The sequence below is a fragment of the Festucalex cinctus genome, chromosome 1 (genome assembly GCF_051991245.1).
Source record: "Festucalex cinctus isolate MCC-2025b chromosome 1, RoL_Fcin_1.0, whole genome shotgun sequence".
Lineage (NCBI taxonomy): Eukaryota > Metazoa > Chordata > Actinopteri > Syngnathiformes > Syngnathidae > Festucalex > Festucalex cinctus.
Window position 1 is genome coordinate 33,906,909 of NC_135411.1, and position 20,769 is coordinate 33,927,677.

Consider the following 20,769-nt stretch of genomic DNA (forward strand, 5'->3'; position numbering starts at 1 on the left):
ATTGATCCATATATAAGGCGCACTGGTTTATAAGGCGCATGGTCAGCTTTTGAAAAAATTTAAGGCTTTTAGGTGCGCCTTATAGTCTTGAAAATACGGTACTTGTTAAAGGCAGATTGCAGAATGTGACTGAAACTGAAAGTCTTGTTTTAACTACAGGAAACTTTCTAACAAAACAAATCACAAATTAAAATACTAATTTTAACTGATAATTATGTTTATTTTGGGACAGTGTCATTTTTATTTTTATCCGTTGCTTTAGCAGCAGCCCTAAAAAAATGTGATAGGTTAGACAAATGCAACCAAACTTCAAACTGATGCACCGGAAAGAAAGATCGACACGTGTTTTATCCAATGCGCACCTGCAGTGTTGAGGGTCTACATAAGCATGAGAGATATGACTGCTTTATGAAGAATGTTATTACTTCAAACTATAGCAGCTAACCCATGTGTTTATTTCTTTATTTATTACTGAGCCCACAGAAATATTGAACCAGCGAGTGTCGCTTTTGTGTGCGCTTGCAGAGCCGTACAGTCCCGCCGTGTGGGTGATGATGTTCGTCATGTGTCTCACTGTGGTCGCCATTACAGTGTTCGTCTTTGAATACTGCAGCCCGGTGGGCTACAGCCGCAGCCTGGTGACGGCGAAAGGTGAAGCATCCTCCCTCCTCCTCTTCCGCCTCCTCCCTATCAAGTAATCAAGCTCACATAAGAAATCAATAGATAAGAAATGGAGTTTAATCTCAGTGCTGAATGGCCTTTTCACGCATTTCAGCCCAACTACTACCTCGAAAGATGCTTCGCTCTCTAAAGTACCACCATCATGACCAACATTAAAATACAGTAGCATAGTACGACCAAAGTCTTCATCATAAACAAGGCAGAGGTTTTGTTCCTAAAATTATTGCAAGTCAGTGTGACAATATGCACAATTTGAACATTAATACTGTGCTGTGAAATAAATGTAAGATTTTTTTTTTTTTAAACTGCACACTAAAAAAAGTCCTTAGATTCATCATTTATTTTGGTTGCACATGACTAAAATGTGGTAAACTGACTAAATTTTCCCCTCTTATCCCTAATTTTACCACATTTTAATCAACTTTTTTTTTCAGTGTGCTTCAATAAGGAATCCATTACAATATATTTTGCATAAAAGATCAATTAAAATGGTGCCTAAAAAAATGTTTTGTTCATTTTCTTGTCATCGGTTGACAAGATATTTGAATCACTATACTGTAGTACATAATTGTGTTATTCTGTCACATACCACTAGAGGTGCCCACGTCCCACACTTTGGCAATCACAGTCCTAAGTCATTTGTCTCTCGTTTAAATGTGAGCGTTTCGTCCACAGATCCCGGGGGTCCCACCTTCACCATCGGGAAGTCGGTGTGGCTTCTATGGGGAATCGTGTTCAATAACTCCGTGCCCATCGAGAACCCCAAAGGGACCACCAGCAAGATCATGGTGCTTGTGTGGGCTTTCTTCGCCGTCATCTTCCTGGCGTCCTACACGGCCAACCTGGCCGCCTTCATGATCCAGGAGCAGTACATCGACACCGTGTCCGGGCTGAGCGACAAGAAGGTAGCGCACCTCTTATCTGAGCTTTCAAGCAGCCTTGGGATCTCAAATTAGGGTTTCAAGACTGGGTTAAAGTTTTAAATTAGGGTTTCATCCCTGGGTTAAGGTTTCAAACAAGGGTTTTCAAACAAGGGTTTAGCTCTTGCGTCAAAGATTCAAAGTAGGGTTGCAAGACAGGGGTTACAGTTTCTAAATATGAATTGAGGCCAAGTTTGGTGTTTCAATTTAGGGTTGAAATTCAGGATTACCTTTTCTAAGAAGGTTTTCAAGACAGAGTTAGGGTTTCAAATTAGAGTCTCGAGCTTCATTTCAGGTTTGAAATTGGGGTTTTAAGCCTGGGTTAGGGATTTGAATGTGAAGCCAGGGTTTTGATGTCTGTGTTGGGTTTCAAGTAGAAAGCTAACCATTATGTTTTGCTTTTGCAAAAACATGTCACACAAATTAAGACATGTGGTAAACGTCTGAAAAAGCTCTTGAATGGAATGTCATGTTTCCACCCAGGTGGCGTGGATGATGATTTTTGGCATGAGTCGGCGCTTATCGGCCCCAGGAAATCTTTTATTGGGGAATCGAGTCTGCATTGAAGCCGCCAACAAAGCGAAACGGGCCACCGCCGGCCGCTCATTAGAATTCCGATAAAGCTGTTATGGACGTTAGCGGGCCGTCTGTCGGCGGATGGAAACGGTCGAGCGGCTGTTTGTCCAGCTGTGCCACCCCTCCTCCCTGTATGCTCCTCCCCCCTTGTGCAGGTGGCATGTATGCAAATGTGACCTTGTACATCACAGATGAGTGCGAGCAGAATGATGAGCGGCTCCCTGAGGAACATCACCACCAACGCAAAATCAGAGAAATATTGGGAAAGTCCTTGTCGCCCTCACTTTGTCAGACAGGCACTAGGGATGAAGATCACACGGGTTTTTTTATTCATTTTATAAAAATCAAACTGCTTCGTCATATAGTCTTTATTAACTGCAAAGGTTCACACAAAAATCGAGAGAAGTAGCCCCAAAATGCTCACTGACTCACATGAACTTGGAACCCTAACCCTGTTGAAACCTTATCCCAGACTTTAAGACCTACATTGAAATCCTTATCCAAGGCTTGAAACCTTAATTTTAAACCCTAACTTAAAACCCCAACCCTGGCTTGAGACCCAAACCTTAATTTGAAACACTCACCAGAAACCGTACTAAGTCTCTCTTGACTCTCTGATTTGAAACCCAAATCTAATCTTCATTCGGAAGCCTAATTTGTAAGCCTAACCCGACATTGTAGTAGATTGAAACCTTACTTTGAAACCCCAAGCATACTAAACCAACGTTAAAAGTACGAATTTGAAGCCTTAACCCTGGCTGGAAACATTATACAATATTGAAACCCCAACCAAGGCTTGAAAAGCCTTGGTTTGAAACCCTAATCCAGGCTTGAAACTGTCATTTGAAACCCTAACATAAAATTTCTGACCCAAGCCAGAAATCTTCCATTGAACCCTTTGAAACCCGCACATGCAACCCCACCCCTTCTTTGAAACATAACACATGCATTAAACCCTCATTTGAACCCCTAACCACTGTTTGAAACCGTAATCCAGGCTCTGAATCATAATCTATTACCCCGATTTAAAACCCGAACCATGGCTTGAAAATTTTATTTGAGCCTGAAACCCTGTCTTGAAATTTTCAACCCTAAACCTGGTTTGAAACCAAAATTTGAAAATCTGACACTGGCATGAAGCCCAAAACTTAATGCTAGTTTCAAATATTAATGTAGTTTTTAAATCCTGATGATTAGGGTTTCACCTAATCTTCGTTTGAAATTCTAAACCAGGCTTTGAACCTTACTATGAAACCCAAAATTGTAACCTAAACCCTGTCTTGAAACCTTAACCATTGTTTGAATCCCTACTTTGAAACAGTACTCCAGGCTTGTAACTCAGTTTGAAACCCTAACCTTGATTTAAAGCCCTAACTCGTTCTTAAAAGCCTAAATGTTGTTTTTGATACATGCTTTCTGAATGCGGCATCTTCCGTGCTCCAGTTCCAGAAGCCTCAGGAGCAGTACCCTCCCTTCCGTTTTGGTACCGTGCCCAACGGCAGCACGGAGCGCAACATCCGCAGCAACTATCCCGAAATGCACTCGCACATGGTCAAGTACAACCAGAAGGGGGTGGAGGACGCCCTCAACAGCCTCAAGACCGGGTAGGTGTCCGCCATCAGGGACCTCCGCCGAAGCCGAGATCCGTGGTCAACTTGTGGCCTTTTTCCGTTCGTGGCTCCCAGGAAGCTGGATGCCTTCATCTACGACGCCGCCGTGCTCAACTACATGGCGGGGAAAGACGAGGGCTGTAAACTGGTGACTATTGGCAGCGGCAAAGTCTTCGCCACCACCGGGTACGGCATCGCCCTGCAGAAGGACTCCCGATGGAAAAGGCCCATCGACCTCGCTCTGCTGCAGTTCCTGGCTGATGGTAAGATCGTCATCACGGTCTCTTTCATGCAGGGATCCTGCAAAATTAGGGAACTAACTGAAGACGTTTGAGGTATTCAAACACGAAAGCTGTCAAGTGACAGTTACACAAAAATAGGACCACATCCACTAGCAGACATATTGGGTGTTTTTCCACCAACAAGCCCAGGAACTTTGAGTTCTGGGTAAAGGGTGTTCTTGGTTGTAAATGTTCATCAGGGAATTTAGAATTGTGTTTCCACATCGTCTTCGAGTTCCCGGTAATTAATTAAAATGAATTTGATTGAGTCCAGCTGATGTAAAAACAAGCCCCCAAATTTGACCAATCAGCCGTGGCCATTGTAGCTCGCCCCCTCAAAGTTCCTGCATGGCTCAGCAAGACCCTGGCCGTTTCTCAATACGCATTCTTGTCCCTACTTACGTCCTCGTGACGTCTTGATACGTCATCAGTCGCGGCCCAAGTGCTGTTCCAATTGCAAGTACGCTAAAAGCAATAGCGTTGAATGGACAGAATACCCGGATGGTGTTCTTACTGCGAGCTTCCTGCTTGTGACGTATTGCCGTAACTGTACCACGTTACTAGATGTTATATAATTACGAGTACTATTTGAAAATATCATTTGAAATTAAATTATACATGTGATTTATCCAATTTACGACAATATTGAGGGGGGAAGGTTCTGTTCTGAAATTGTGATGGTGCATCTTATGTTCAAGTGTGCAGATCCCCAAAACATGGGAAGGAAATCAAGTTTGACGAAATTTATTCCAAAACACAGCTGCAAAAATACAATAGTGCACTTGCAAATGAAAGGAAAGAGGTTGCAAAAGGCAAAAATCAAAGCCACCGAAACAAGAATACCCCCCCCCCCCCACCCACACACACACACCAAAAAAAAAAAAATCAAACAAGCACGAGACTGAGGTGAGACAGGAATCAAAGGCGAGGTCGAGACTAGTTGGGCAAAGTCGGTGGATCAGAAATAGGATTAGTCCGACAAACTGGTATACTCAGCTGCCAAGGGCAGCCTAATCAACACAAAACAGGTGAGTGTGGGAAGAAAGAAGAAAAAACGTGATGCTCATGCGCTCCCATTCGTTCCTTGAAGTACGAAATGCATCTTGGGATATATTCACATGCCAAGCCTTCATCAAGCAACAACCGATGCATCCTTGGTTTAAGCTAGCAATAAAGACGACATCCGGGAATTCCGTGTGGTTTTGGCTTATGCATACTGTACTTTGATTGGAACAGTAATGGGGCCGCCATTGATGACGTCTCGCGAAATCACAAGGATGTAAGTAAAGTATTTAACCCATGTATGTTGTAAATACATTCCATGTCCCGAGAGCCAGCTTCTGTAGCTGGGGGTCGGCCCGCCAAGGTCTCCTCCCTTGGCTGCCACCCAGCCTACACTGCACCCGACCCCTTTGGCCCCTCCCACCGGTGGTGAGCCCGTGGGAAGGAGGACCCACGTTGCCTCTTTGTGCTGTGCCCGGCCGGGCCCCATGGGCGCAGGCCCGGCCAGCAGGCGCTAGGCAACGAGCCCCGCCTCCAGGCCTGGCTCCAGAGGGGGGCCCTGGTGACCCGTGTCCAGGCAAGGGAAACGTGCCTCCAAAGTTTTTATTCGTCATAAGGGGTTTTTGAGCCGTGCTTAGTCTGGCCCCTCACCTAGGACCTTTTTGCCATGGGTGACCCTGCCAAGGGCATAAAGCCCCAGATAACATAGCTCCTATATCATTGGGACACGCAAACCCCTCCACCACGGTAAGGTACCGGCTCATGGAGGTGGCTCGGGCATCTGGTTCAGATGCCTCCTGGACGCCTCCCTGGGAAGGTCTACCGGGCATGTCCCACCGGCAGGAGGCCCCGGGGACGACCCAGGACACGCTGGAGAGACTGTCTCTCGGCTGGCCTGGGAACGCCTTGGGATCCCACCGGTGGAGCTGGTTGAAGTGGCTGGGGAGAGGGAGGTCTGGGTTAGGTCTGGGTTTCCCTCCTAAAGCTGCTGCCCCCGCAACCCGACCTCGGATAAGTGGAAGTAAATTGATGGATGGATGGATGTTGTACAAACACATTTTGAAACATCCAAATAGTAGTAGTTGTTCGTCTCTGTGTGCCCTGCGATTGGCTGGCAACCAGTCCAGGGTGTCCCCCGCCTACTGCCCAGAGCCAGCTGAGATAGGCGCCAGCAGCCCCCGCGACCCTTGTGAGGAATAAGCGGCCAAGAAAATGGATGGATGAAATAGTAGTACAAATCCATTGAAAGCAAGTCACATGATATAACTGCGATAAATTACGGAAATACGCCAGCGAGATATGCGCGCTTGGGAATTTCGTTCTTGAGAGCGGGTTTACCAAGACCCTGCTCGTTGCGTCACAAGAACATACTCTGTGTTCTTGATATTGAGAAACGGCCCCTGCTGCTGAGATAGTACTTGGATGCCCCCTGGGGAATTTAATTGCCCTGGTAATTGTTGTTGGTGGGAAAACAATTGATTTTACCAAGGTAAACTGAAAAGTTCTCCAAAAGTTCCAGGGGTGAAAAAACACCTATTGAGACGATTCTCAGTGACGCAATAAACCACGATTACATTAGTCTTTTTTTTTTTTTTTCTCACACAGGATAGAGAGTAAGTTGTGATATTGTCAATCTACAGGTGTCAAAAATTGCACTCAAGTAAGAGTACTGTTACTTTAGAATAATATGACTTAAGTAAAAGTAAAACAAAAAACACCTACTGAATAACGTCTGGCTCATTTATTTAAATCGGAGTATGACCATAAAATAAAATAAATAAATAATAAATAAATACAATAATATAATAATAATAATAATAATAATAATAAATAATAAAATAAATATATATAAAATGAATAGGGATACTTGACTCATTGAGCCATTTTCAACAGTAAGAAGGTCATATTTTGTTTATATATCTATCTATAGTGATAACTTCATTATTTTTCGTTAACAATTAATACTTTTAAAAACTATATTTTCCACTTGCTGTTGATGGAAGATGACATCGTCCATGTTCAGGAAACAGGTATTGACCAATCATGGCTCAGTTTGCCGACCAAACCCAGAAAACAGGTGAGCCGTGATTGGTCATTTCCTATTTCCTCAGCACAGCATAGGTAATGTCATCTTCAGTCCACAGCAGGGAGACAAATGTGTTTTTAAAGGTATTAACTGTACATGAAAAATATTGAAATTGTCAAATTAATTCTGTACAGAATACAACTTTTTACTGCTGAAAATGGCTGAATAAGTCAAGTATCCCTTTAATATAAAACAATAATAAATAAAACCTTTATAAACAAGATAAATTAGGGCAAATTTATAAAAAGTCTTCACACACTTGTCACAATGTCAGATTTTTGTGATGTTTAAACAAAAATGAAACCAGGATAAAAAAAATTTCATCGATTTCCGTACTAATGTCACCTAACCTTGTACAAATTAACTGAATTTTTAAATCTTTTTGAGGAGAGGTAAAGATAAAACAGCTAAAAATGTTTGGTTGAACAAGTGTAACATGCTCTAACTGGGATGGTAACCAATCACATTCAAATGCTCCTTTAATGACCAAATCTGTTATCATTAAGCTTGCATTAAGGTGTCTTTCTTAGGTCTTTGATGTTTAGTTTGACAGTATACTTTAAATTGCAGTGACATTAATCATGTGGAAACTTCTTTTTTTAAGAAGAATTCACTGCCACCATATAGTTTTTCACATTTAAGTCATAGCAAAAAAATTGTTCGATTGACGTCTCCTATCATAAAAAACTTCACATTTGTGTTTGTCCTAAATTAATGGTATATTTTGTTCTACATTATGGATTTTTTTTTCTTGCTATAATGCTAATGTAACGCCAACTACCTGTTGGTAAAAAAACATTTTAACATTTGGCCAATCTCGATGACGATGATTGTGATTTTGTGGTTCCGTCTTCCAGGCGACACTCAGAAGCTTCAGACGGTGTGGCTGACGGGCATCTGCCGCAACGAGAAGAAAGAGGTGATGAGCAGCAAGCTGGACATCGACAACATGGCGGGCGTCTTCTACATGCTGCTGGTGGCCATGGGCCTCAGCCTGCTGGTGTTCGCCTGGGAGCATCTGCTCTACTGGAAGCTGCGTCACTCGGTGCGAAAGTCTGAACGCCTTGACTTCCTCCTGGCCATCAGCAGGGTACGTTTTTAGCATCATTTCCATTTTTTTTCCAGGCTTATAATTTCAAATTTGATGTGGTGGCCAAGACTATGACGGTTGGCTCTATCTGCTGCTGAATCAATGGGGAGCAAAGTTGGCATTACCGTGGCGGAGCTCGGGCGTTGCGACTAGACGAGTGGTTTCTACTTGCAAAATCTGAGCCTCAAATGTGGAAACAATGTAGCTCTGCTTACCTTTTGGCTTTGACATCCCTGCAGCATGGCTTGAAAGTGGCTCTGGATCTTTGGCCAGCCTAGCTTCCAAGTCATGGACATACAAACTCATGAGGCCTTAAAGTAGCCGAATTGTGACATCCCAGAACAATCAAATGGCAGGGCTTGTTCACAGAGACATTTTCAGAATTAGTCAGATAATAAAAGATGTACTCGTTTAAATTCTCACTTTCGGCTGAAAGGCACTCAAGGCAATAAAGTCATTTTCCAATTGTAGGTCTCGTTTACAGTGCAAAATGAAACGTGTGATGAAGTCTTCGCTGCAGAAAACACAGCTGAGCTTTGTAAAGCGTCGCAGTGCAGTTGATAGCAGGCCAAACAAGCCCCAAAAAAACAAAACAAAGTGAAGTAAAGCCAGATGAAAGCAATAAAATAACTTGAACTGAAATATTGCAGGCGCTTGTGATCCGGCAGCACCTGCATTTAAATTGCCCTATTAAGAGACGTATGCGTGTGTGTGTGAGCTTATGCGCGAGGCGGTGAGGAGCTCATATGAGGAAGTGCAACCATCAGCAGTTGACGTCTTTTTTTTTTTTTTGTCATTTTCTGTGTCACTTTCACGCAAGGTTCCAGAGTGTTTTGATTGTATTGATTGCCCAATACGACTGCTTTTTATATCACATCGGGGATAATCAAATAACTTACTTTGTCCTACACAAGCTGGATGGTGAACTTGTCTCAGAGTGAAACTCACATGCTCGGATATGTTAGCAGGCCAGTCCACTTGTGTGAATGATGAACTGAACAGGACTGGACAGGATGAAATAGAACATTGCTCATGACTAGATTAGATAGACTGGATAGAATAGGACAGGACAGAATAGGAGCGGGCTGGATATGACAAGACTGGATAAGAGAGGGCTGGACGAGACTGGATAGGAAGGGATTTGATAGGACAGGACTGGATGGAAAAGGAAAGGACTGGAAGACAGAACAGGACAAGAGATTCGAATGGATAGGAAAGGACGGGACAAGACTAGATTGGATTGGGTATGACAGGACTGGATAGAGAAAGGAAAGGAGGACAGGGCTGGCTGGACAGGACAGGAAGAAAATGGTCTAGAGCAAGAGGGAATTGGATAGGTGAGGAAGAACTGGAGGACATGACTGGATTGGAACACTAAGCATGATAAGACAGGATAGGAGAGAACAGGACAAGACTAGATAAAACAAAACTGGACCTGATTGGAGAACAGGACAAGATAGCTCTTTCAATCCTGTTCTGTCCTGACCTTTCCTGCTCTAGCTTAGTCCTCACCTATAGGTCGCTTGCACATGTCGTCACTTCCTCCTCGGATTTCTCGTAGTCGCCATGCTGGGTGGCCTCCATTTACGTAGCGTTTCGGTCTAACACGTATCTATCACGTTTGTTTTCTGCGTTTAAAATGGTACATTGTTGCTGCATCGTTGGCTGTTCGAACAAAGCCAAGGGGGAAAATGGTCGGTCTTTTTTCAGAATTCCGAAAATAATTAGGAACCAGGGCCTGGAGACAGAGGAGTGCGGACTCCGGAGGGAAGTCGTTACTTTGGGCTCGTGTGTGCAGCGATCACTTTGTGAGCGGTAAGCTTGTTTACCTTTATTTAATGCATGAGGATTAATAACGTTTCGACCGCCCATATATGGGCAAGTTGCTTATGTTTTGGATTCATGAGCAAGCAAGTTCGGTAGTACAAGCTGGCTAGCGGACGTTAGCCGAAAGCTAACATCGAACATTTTCACCCAAGTAGTGCCAGTGCAAAGTGTTTACTGCTGAAATTGGATTGATTAGTCTTGGGCTCTTAATGCCGATGACATGTTTTTTGGTGGCAAAATGTAAACTTGGAAAAAAGAGACAGAAGGGGGTGATGCAAGAAAACAGACCCCCGGTAGCCTACACATCATGCTAGAGAACTTATTCACGGCCACCCTACTGCGGCAAAATAACCAGTCTTTCCATATTTTATTTGTTTATATATTTGTTTATTTTAACAGGTCGCCCTGCGCCCGTTTTTCTGTCCAATCATCCCGACTGGGCTCCAACATTAAAGTTGGGTCCCAAGTTACAACATCTATGTCTCAGCCCAGTCGGTGCCAAGATATGAACGTGCACAGGAGAGACAAGCAAAGAAAAGACGACTCGAAGTGGCAGAGATTGTTGCAGTTATGCAGCCAGATGGCTCCAGTAACCTGTACCCTCAAGTACTGCTGACATCATTGACTCTGGTATGCCACTCAGAATTCATTACATGATATATTGTATGCATGAGTGAATGTATGTTTGTTTGTGTGTGTACACGCACCTTATATTTTAGAGACATTTGGAAGTGTTTATAGAAATAAGTATTTGCCTGTAGCAATGTTCATACATTAAAAAATGCAACAAAATGTGTACATTTCTTTTACACTGACAAAAAAAACTATACTACTTTACTATATTAAACCTATTACTGGTACCGTATTTTTTTGTGATTTTTTCTTTATTTTTTTCTTTAGGGATCTCATGCCACACCGACTTGATTGCCAATGACATGATGGAAACGAAGGCGAGCATCAAAGCATTGGAGGAGGACAACATGCGACTGTTTGTTTGGCGCTAATAAAGGCAGCGTTTATACAAATTCTATTGTTGGGTTTGTTTACAAAGCTATACATAATACAAATGACAGGATTTGACTCAATGTGCAATATGGTCCCTCTTAAAGTAATGGCATAAATCTCTATTATTTCTAAAAGCACAAAAAATGAAGTGAATAATGATTAGATGTAATTTCAGGGTTAAAAATTGAACTGTTAATTAATGTAGTTTATTTTAGCACAGGTGCCTACCATCCGGAGATGACGGTATGATGTAATGTTGATGGGGTACGCAATGACTTTCATTATACTATGTACAGAGGAAAAAGTTGCTCTCTTTTAAATTTGTTTAATGTAAGACAAGTACCAGTACTGTGTTACAGTTTTCCCAATAATCCTTGTTTCACACTTGTCACAAAACCACTGTCCTTTTGGCAGTCTAGATTGGCACACTTCAAGTGATATCATTTGATTTTACAATCTGCTGCAGCACAAAAAACTACTTTATTCCGCATCTTTGAAGTACATGAGCAAGTGGTAGGTGACAGCGGCTGAGCAGGAACACTGGAAGTCCACTGCTGATCTAGTAAATGCTCTCCCGAGCAGTTCAGGTAAGGAGGGGATTTTGGGAAAAAAAAACTCTGGCTTTTCCAACTGGCCAAAACGAGCGATCTGGGTGGACTCGCTCAATCACACTTTGTCCACACCACAAAGTCGCAGAAGTCCGTCCAGTTAAACTCATCTGTGCCTGAATCTGAAAATATTACAAACATTGTAATGAAAATATGAAACATAGAATTAAATAAGAAACTACAAAAAGTAAAGCCATACATACCTGGTAATACTATTGGTGTTGTCGTGAGAAGTGATGGGAATTGTTGCCATCTGGCACCAGACAGAAATTGGGTGTTGTGACAGCCTCCTTAACCGTGAGATCATAAGAAAAGCTGTCAGTATGCTCAGTAGTTACCATGAACACGTTTTATTGTACTGGAAACTGAAACTAAAAATACGTCCTCTGAGAGTGGTTAACCTTAACCATTTAGAATAAGTTGATTAAGTAACATGTAACTAGTGAAAGGGTAGCATTAAATTTAATTAAGCCACGGGGAGGCTGTGCAGTTACTTTTTATTCTTATACGCTCTGCCATATTTGCCTGTTATAAAATTATTAGAAAAACCACATCAGGTAAAGCCAGCTGTGCATGTAAACACAATGATAACAGGAAGCCTGAGAACAAATCAACATTTTTGTGTGCAGAATTACCAACACCATGTGGTTTACTTACGTGCAACAGCAACAGTTTCTTCTGATGCGATGTTAAAGTTTACACTCTGTATCCACCCGCTTACAAAATAATTGTAAGCCTCCGGGGATTTGTTGGCGTGTTATGGAGCATGTTGTCAACACGAGGTAGGGAAAGATGTCCAGAGATGTCACATTTGGCCAGCAAGCTTTCTCCGTCAAAAAAAAAAATCACCCTTGGTCAGGACGTAATTAGGATCAATCCCGCCACACAGAGACACTTTCTGCCTGTATCGTTGTTTTTGATCTTCCGGTAAATCGTGAAAATACTGCGAAAATTACATCAGGTTGATAAGCTCTACCGTGTAACTCGCGAGTGTACCTTGTGAACCGGCGGACACCCAATATGGCGCCCGAAGGAAAAACTCCCATGATGCATTACGATGTGCAAGCGACCTATATTACCCTCTCAACTCCTTTCCTGTACGATCCCAGACCAGTACTAATACGGTTCTGGCATGTCCAAGTAACAGAAGATTTTTGTGACTTTACTTAATAATCATCTCCAATGATGTCATATCCAGTCCTGTCCTGACCTTGTCTCAGTCTTATTCAGTCCTTTCCTGTTCCATCCCAATACTGTCCTTTTTCACATAGTGCTGTTGTCCTTCTCTATCTATCCTATCGAATTATCCTCTCCAGTCCTGTCCATATCATGTCAGACACTGTACATCATCGCATTATCTGTTCACTTACAAGCCGTGCCGCTGTGTGAACGTGTTTCCTGTTTTTTGCAGCGTTCTGGTTCTCAGCTTCTTGTCATGTCATGAAAAAACTTTCTGTGTGTGTGTTTGGGTGTGTGCAGGGTATCTACAGCTGCTTCAACGGCGTGGAGCAGACGGATCGCAACGGCAGCATCCAGAATCCCGACGTCACCACCAACTACTCACAGGCCAACATGCTAAAGATGCTCAAGACGGCAAAGGACATGGTGTCCTCCGCCCGGGTGGAGAACTCCTTGGACAGCGCCACCAAGACTCTGGAGAGCTGGAGCCGAAGGGGGGCCGCTGACAACACCCGGACCGGACTCCCGCCTCGCGTGGCCACCACCGCCGACGTGGCGCACTGCCGCTTGCCCTACATCGCCAGCATCACTGACAACCATTCGCCCTACCCGGTGAGGAGTCGCACACCGACCTTCCCTGTCCACTACGGGGACGCCGCGGCCCAGCCGCTCTTGGAAAAACCGCGGGTGATTACCCGGCCCACGCCTCTACGCTACACACTCCCCGCCCGCAACAACCTCTTGGAGAGGACGCTGCCCATCTCCAGTCTCAGCAGCCCCCACCTCGCCATGCCCGACGTGTCACCCACCGCCCAGCCTCACCGTGCCGGCCGGCTCTACGTGGAGAACCCGGTGCGGCATCCGGCATCCCCGTTCATCACCTACCGGGAAATTCAGGTTCCCAACGTCTATGTGGAGCCTAAGGTCCCTCTGAGGCGGAAGCTGAGTTATCCACCGGACTGCAGCGGCCGCAGGATGCGCAGCTACGTGTTCGACGCCCCCGACCTGAGATCGAGAGCCGACTACGATGAGCCACGATCTTGTCTGGCTGAGCTCCGAGCCAACCAGCTGATGAAAAACCACACCCCGGATGCCACCCCGGGACATTACCCTTGCGCCACCCCGGGACATTACCCGAGTGCCGCGGCCAGCTGCAACTCCTGCATGAAGTCGTATCTTGAACCCGAGATGGATGATGTACCCTTGTTGGGCAAAGATAAACTCAACCGCAGAGCCTCTTTCCTCAAAGCCACCTGGAGTAACGAGCGCTTCCGGCAGGTGGATGAGACCAAGCCGTCCACCTCCACATCGCCCCGCGCCGACATGCCCGACCTGTTCCCGCGGGTAGTGGTGCCGGCCGGCGCCAAGCCCCACAAGCTGTACGGCAGCCTGGGCCACAACCTGTCCTGCTACCCACTGGCCGCCGAGCCTGCCTACTTGGACCCGGCCCACATGGGCTCATACCCTTACAAGCAGAAACTCAAGTACGCCGACTCTACTCGGCTGCCGTCGTACCGGGAGGCCATCCTGCAGAATCCCGCCGCCCTGCGCCGGTCCTCGTCCACTTTGGTGCACAGACACTACTCCACCTACCTGAACTCCTATTCGGACATGCCTGTCTATGTCGCACCGCCGACCCAGTTCTACGACAGCCCCAAAGATGTGTGCCACCTGTTCCCATGTGCCACTCACTGCCCGGAACACGCCGTCGGCCGGCCCGTGGGCTACCAGAACAGCATGTTCGGGGCCGAGCGGGACCAGCCCGTTTCGGCGGGTAGGGAACGCCGGCAGGTGTTGGTGGCGCGTCGGGTGAACAGTCCGTTTGTGCCAAAACCCTGGGGGAGAGTCTCCAGCCTGGAGTCAGAGGTGTGAATAAGCAAAAAAAAAAATATATATATATATATATAGAAATGCAAGTGACCACCACCAGTGTATTTTGAGAGGTCATCTCTCAGTTCTCAGTGTCATAAAAACACAAGACACTGACTAACGACTGGGACAAGCCAGGAACAAAGTCTTTAAAAGCATTTAACAAGTTAACCTCTCCGATATTTTTAAATACTCATATGGTGGTGCCTTGACTTAAGAGCGATCCCACTTAGTTTTTTCAAGTTACGAGCAGTCACTTTGCAATGTATTTGAGGTGGAGTCGCAGATATGCTCATGTAATGCCCTGGCATGTGGGTTAAGAAAGCCAAACCACTTTCAGCTGTTTATATCCACAAATGCAAAATGACAACATGTGCAAGAGCTGCTGTAGGCCACAACTCACATCCCGATGCTCACATGCAGACTCACCAGCCAAGTTCCCGGTCCCAATCAAAAAGGTGGTCACCAACCTTTTTTCCACCAGAGACCACTTACTTCATAGTAGTACGGATTTGTCATGGACCGTCCCTTAGTTTAGATTCATTTCCCAATAGGAAACTAATCGACAAGGGGAGCAAATGTTTATTTGTTTATTTTTTATTTTTTTTTTTGGGGGGGGGGGGGGGGGCGGAGCTTGCATATATTCCCCATCAGGACGTTTATGTTCTACAACAAAATACATGTTTTTCTTCTAATCCTGTGCAGCCCAGTATCAATAGGCCAGCATTTGAAGAACATAGGAATTAGGTCACACCCCTTAAAAGGCATACATCCAATACTTTATGGAAATTTGACATTCTCCTCTATGCTTTTCTTTATGTTTTCATACAAAAAAAAAGTGCTGTTTTTGTTTTATTACACTTTTTAAAAACACTGAACCAAAATTGTTTGTTTTTTTGTTGTTTTTTTGCTTTTTGTGGGGCTGGAACAGATTCATTGCAATTCATTTTATTTCAATGGGAATAATTGAGGTACGTGTCAAATTAAACTCCATAAGTCAAGGCACCACTGTATATATATATATATATATATATATATATATATATATATATATAAAATATAGGTGTATAGATATATATTATACAGTATATAAAACATTTGTTTTACTTTTCTAAAATGAATTCAAGTAAAAAATTTTGCCATCACTATTATAGAGACCAATCTTGAGCTCAGAAGGCGAACATATATCAAAACGTGTAATGCGTATTTCCAATGTTACACTACCCTTTAATAAACAACAAGGTCAATGCTCTGTCTCGCTCTCCACATGAATACACTTTCACAAAAGCAGACATTTTGTTTGTTTGTTCTTTTCACAATTTCAAGGAGTGCCCATGCGCCTCAAGGACCAACAACTACCTAGATTTAGTACAGACCACTCAGGATTTACATCACACGTCTCAAACGCCAGTCCTCGAGGGCCGCAGTCCTGCATGTTTTAGAGGTTTCTCTCCTCAAACACAGCTGAATCATATAATGAGAATCATTATCAGGTTCCTGCAGAGCTTGCTGACGAATCAGGTGTGTTTGAGGAGAGGAACCTCTAAAACATGCAGGACTGCGGCCCTTGAGAACTGGAGTTTGAGACCTGTGATTTACATGATCAAAGGTTTTGTCATATTTGTTGCATTGAAATAAAACAACTGGTTCCATTATCCCAAATGGGGTTTTTGTGCAGGCAAAAGTCCAAAATATACAGAAAAATATATATTTTCTGAAAGAAAATTTGAACGAGCCAAATCAGATCAATTGCCGATAAACACATTTTTTAAATTTATTTTCAAACTTGATGGGTGGACGGGCATCCAAAAAAAAAAAAAAACCCAGCTAATATTAAAAAGTCAGTTTTCCACTGTTTTGCCCCACCATCCCCAATAAATTTTATTTTAACTTAGCAGCATGAATTTTGGTCAACAGTAAACCTGTTTACCAAATTTCATAAGTAGACCCACAAATAGTCTCAAACACTCAAAATGACAGGAAGCTTGCCATCTGGCCAGGGTCATTTTCAATGTTTCTTTGAATGTTTAGAAAATTCAGCCCCTGAAGACGGGTTAACTTAGCAGCTTGAAATTTATTAAACATGTCTATCCTGTGTATACCCACAAAAAATTGTCAAGAAGCCATGCCTGCAAAGACATACAATGTCTGCTATTTTGCTTTGAAGTGTCTATTTTACAGTCTTTTGGTCATTTCCAGGATTTCTTTGAATGCTTTAAAAACCCCGACCCTATAAAGCCCATTTAACTTTGAATCATGAAATTTGGTTAGTTGCCCTACGGGGAAAAAAAAAAAAAAAAAAAAAGCCTCAAAATGCCATGCCCAAAATTGCACAATAAGTCAGCAGTTGTGCTTTTTGCAAACATTTTTCTGTAATTTAGGCCATTTATAGTACATGGTTCTTCTGTTTTGAAAATTCAGACCTTTAACTTTGCAAAATGAAATTTGGTTCAAATGTCTACCATAACAACAAAAACAAACATGCCGAAAAAAAGAGACAAAGGTCTTGGTTTGAAGCGTCCATTTTAGGGTCAATTTGATCATTTACCATGTTTTGTTGAATGTTTTGAAAATTCAGTCCCTGATGGCCTTTTAAGTCTTACAGACCAATATACATGCCAATTATATGTTGACCCACAAAATAGTCTCAAGAAGCCACGCCCATGCCCCAAAAAATATAAACAGGAGTCCTGCTATATTGCTATGAAGTGGCAATTTGGTGGTAAGTTTGGTCATTTTCATGTTCATTCTTTGCAAGTTTTGAAAATTCAGCCCCCGAAGACAATTCTGCTTCACAGCATGAAATTTGGCGAACATGTCAATTAGGAGTAGACCCACATAAAAGCCACTCGCAGCCATGTCCGAAAAGACAAGAAGGCTGCTACTTTACTTTGAAGTGATGCCTTTAGCGTACCCTGCGATTAGCTGGCAACCAGTCTAAGGCGGACTTGGCTTCTTGCTCAAAGTCAGCAGTGGGTGGATAGACTTTTAAGGTGGAAAAGTTTCCCCTTAACTTTGTGTCCCAGACACGCTTCCCCGCAGACAAGGTGTTAGTCATGTGTTTCATCAAAGCACCTGCTTGGCTCCATGTTGGCTCACGTCCCACACTGTGACCCTCATTAGCTGGGTAGTGGTGATGTGTGGACCCGTGGTGCGCAGCTTTGACAGATCCTTGAACTCTTTCTGGCCTGCAGACTTGACAACTCTGTGCATAAACGCACAAAACCACTGAGGATGCCGCGCAACATGGTATGAACTCTTTTTGGCAATGTTTGTAATTGTCGTTTTTTTGCATCTGCTGTCACATATTACGAGTACCGGAAAGCGTTTTGGGAAATGAAATGGAGATTTGTGTAGATAAAAGTCTAACTAAAGTTGCACAAGCTGATTTCTTTTTTCAAATCTATCATCACGAGCGTGTTGTTTTCACGTACGTACGTTTCACAACGTAGCTCCTTGTTGACCTTCACGTTTCTTCTTCCGTCATCATGTCCTTAATCTCCCTTTTCCTTGTAAGCATCCACAAGGGCAGCGAGAGCTTTAATGGGCTCTTCCCATCTTCCTTCCTCCATCTCATCACCTCTACGCCACCAGAGGAGGACGCCCCCATCATTACATATTCCCCGCTCTCCTGCTAATGAGATGCTGGACAAGCCAAGGTGAAGGAAGAATTGCTTCATTTTTGCATCATTCACAGACCAAATTAATCGCTGATTTGAAAACCCAGCGCTCCCAAGACAGCTTAGCAACATAGAATTTGTCATGCCCAAAAAGACAGAAGAAATCTGCCATTTGGTTTGAAACATCTATTGTCATTTTGGTCCTTTTCCCTGTTCCCTTTGTAACCGAGCCCACTACAGTGGGGACCGATCTGGCAACAATAAGGAAGCAGAAGTGGTGGCAACAATACTTTATTTACATTGTGTAAAGTGCTTAAGTGGTTGAGTTAAAAATTACAAAATAGACACTATTAGAATTACAAATTTTAAAAGGCAATCTTTAGCTAAAAGTAGATGCAGGAATAACAAAACAGCAAACTTGAGGTAAATTTAAATCCAATCAAAATGTTAGTTATTCACGCTAAACCAAACAAATAAGTTAACAAAACAGCAAAATCACATACTACAAATACCACTAGCCAAAGTACATCAGTGCTTTAAAGTGCTTAATATTAATAATACATTTTAGCTAAAAGGGACAAAAGAGAGCTTTAGTCTATATACCAATAAATGAATGAGAGTTGGCTAAACAGTAGCGGCAAGCTGCAACAAAACAACACCTATTAAGTACACAAAGTATTAAATACACAATCGATCGGCTTGTACGACATACACTTCATGTACCTTCATTGTAGCAGCAATCCACGCCACCAGATGCTTCAACTGAGCATCTTTCTCAAGACCACTCCGTGACTTCCTAATAAAATCAAACAACAATATATAACAACACTAAATTCAGGCTAAAAAGTAAAAAGCTGCTTACCTAGCAACGGTCAACCGACGAGTGACAACTGCTCGGCATACACCGGTGTTTAACATGAGCTTGATTGGCTTGCTAGAGAGGCGGATATAACAGGGCTGATGCATTTGGAAAAAACAACGTCCTATCTAACTACCTGGTTACACCTTGATTGAATTCAACATTCATCCCCCAAAGCTGGTGTTTGGCTCTTTTCCACCGGACCGGTTCAGCACCGAAGCGGCATTTTTTTTTGTCCCTGGATGTTAGTGTCTCCATGGGACTCTTTAGGGCCGAGCGGTTCCGTTGTAACCGCTGTTTAGAACCCTTTCAAGCAGTGGTTCTGCGGCGCCGGCCGTCGGGAGGCTAGCGGGGCCGTGACGTCACCTGTCGTCTGATTGGTCGACAGCAACGCCACAAGCAACACCGTGGCACACGCCCATTTCCTTGTTTTAAGCGAGAAGAGGCAGAGGGGCCCGCCGGTCTTCGCCAAAGTCATAAAAATACGGTACATACAATAAATATAATAATGTTTTACAACAACACTGAACTATATTTACAATTTAAAAGGTACTTGTGGGTGGATTTGTAATGTTTGTGGTTTTGAGAAACATCGCGAGTGCACAACGCTGGTTGGTCGTGTGTTCCCATTCATTTGAATGAGAGCTCCAGCGGCAGAGCTCTCCATTCAGATATTGCGAGCCGGTCGTGAATCGCAATATTTCATCCATGGTGGTCCATATTAAATTGTAAATATGGTTCAATGTTGGCGCGACTTGCCACTCGTGAAATGTTATCTCAGATCCGCACGCACTGTGCGAGTGCAAGCTTGGCTTGGACAGTTCAAATGTTGCCGCCCCCTTCCCGCCGTGCGCCAGTTGTAATGGAAAATGTGGTGTGGTAGCGTATGGTGATGGAAAAACAGCATTGGTAACATGAAATTTGGCCAAGATATGCCCAAAATTACACAGGAAGTCTGCAATTTAAGTTTGAAGTGGCAATTTAATCGTCGTTTTGGACATTTTTTTTTAGGTTTTTTTCTGAATGTTTTGGAAATTCGGCCCACAAATTAACTTCATGAAATTTGGTGGGCATGTTTATCATGAGTCGTGCACAAAAAGACACGGAAAGTCTAGCCATTCAGTTTGAATTGTCCATGTTTTGGCCTTTTTTTTTTTTTTTTTCAGGATTTCTTTGTATGTTTTGAACATTCATCCCCTGATGCTAGTTTGACTTGACAACATGAAATTTGGTCAAAAAAGAAAAAAAAAAGGCAAATACCCGTGGCTGAAAACCGACAAGAGGTCAGCCATTTTTCTGTAAAGCAACCCTTTTAATGTTATCTTGTCCATTTCCAGGATTCCATAAAAGACAAACTCTTCCTAGTGAGTTAGTCCATTAACTGAATCCAAAAAGTGGGTCTGTAATGTCCATAACAACATTAAGCAGATGTGATATTGATGTTGCTGTTTTGCGTTGATGGATGTTGAGCGCTTTTGTCTAACATTAAAGGCGTCTAATGGCCTCACTTTTTGTTCCCGTTTGGCTCTTTGATGATGAACTTGCTCTTCTTCAGC

The 20,769-nt window shown here is 43.4% G+C and overlaps 1 protein-coding gene and 3 long non-coding RNA genes across 5 annotated transcripts in view; 2 read left to right on the forward strand and 2 right to left on the reverse strand.

The window, feature by feature from the left end:
* Nucleotides 1-15,298, forward strand: part of grin2ca (glutamate receptor, ionotropic, N-methyl D-aspartate 2Ca) — a 93,569-nt gene extending 78,271 nt beyond the window's left edge. For both annotated transcript variants that reach the window (XM_077531094.1, XM_077531093.1), the window contains 6 exons: nt 526-651; nt 1,357-1,586; nt 3,621-3,781; nt 3,863-4,050; nt 8,014-8,246; nt 13,166-15,298. In XM_077531094.1, the coding sequence (XP_077387220.1) occupies nt 526-651; nt 1,357-1,586; nt 3,621-3,781; nt 3,863-4,050; nt 8,014-8,246; nt 13,166-14,737 (2,510 nt within the window). In that variant the 3' untranslated portion in view covers nt 14,738-15,298. The remainder of the gene's footprint in view (nt 1-525; nt 652-1,356; nt 1,587-3,620; nt 3,782-3,862; nt 4,051-8,013; nt 8,247-13,165) is intronic.
* Nucleotides 9,824-11,329, forward strand: LOC144025212 (uncharacterized). The gene is made up of 3 exons (XR_013284826.1): nt 9,824-10,061; nt 10,473-10,703; nt 10,974-11,329. It is a non-coding gene; the product is annotated as an uncharacterized LOC144025212 (long non-coding RNA).
* Nucleotides 9,874-12,674, reverse strand: LOC144025223 (uncharacterized). The gene is made up of 3 exons (XR_013284827.1): nt 12,344-12,674; nt 11,890-11,976; nt 9,874-11,808 (listed from the first exon to the last, which is right to left on the reverse strand). It is a non-coding gene; the product is annotated as an uncharacterized LOC144025223 (long non-coding RNA).
* A 3,366-nt stretch (nt 15,299-18,664) lies between the features above and the next one.
* On the reverse strand, nt 18,665-19,492 carry LOC144023891 (uncharacterized). Its single transcript, XR_013284640.1, has 3 exons — nt 19,217-19,492; nt 19,078-19,150; nt 18,665-18,996 (listed from the first exon to the last, which is right to left on the reverse strand). It is a non-coding gene; the product is annotated as an uncharacterized LOC144023891 (long non-coding RNA).
* Between the last annotated feature and the right edge of the window lie 1,277 nt (nt 19,493-20,769).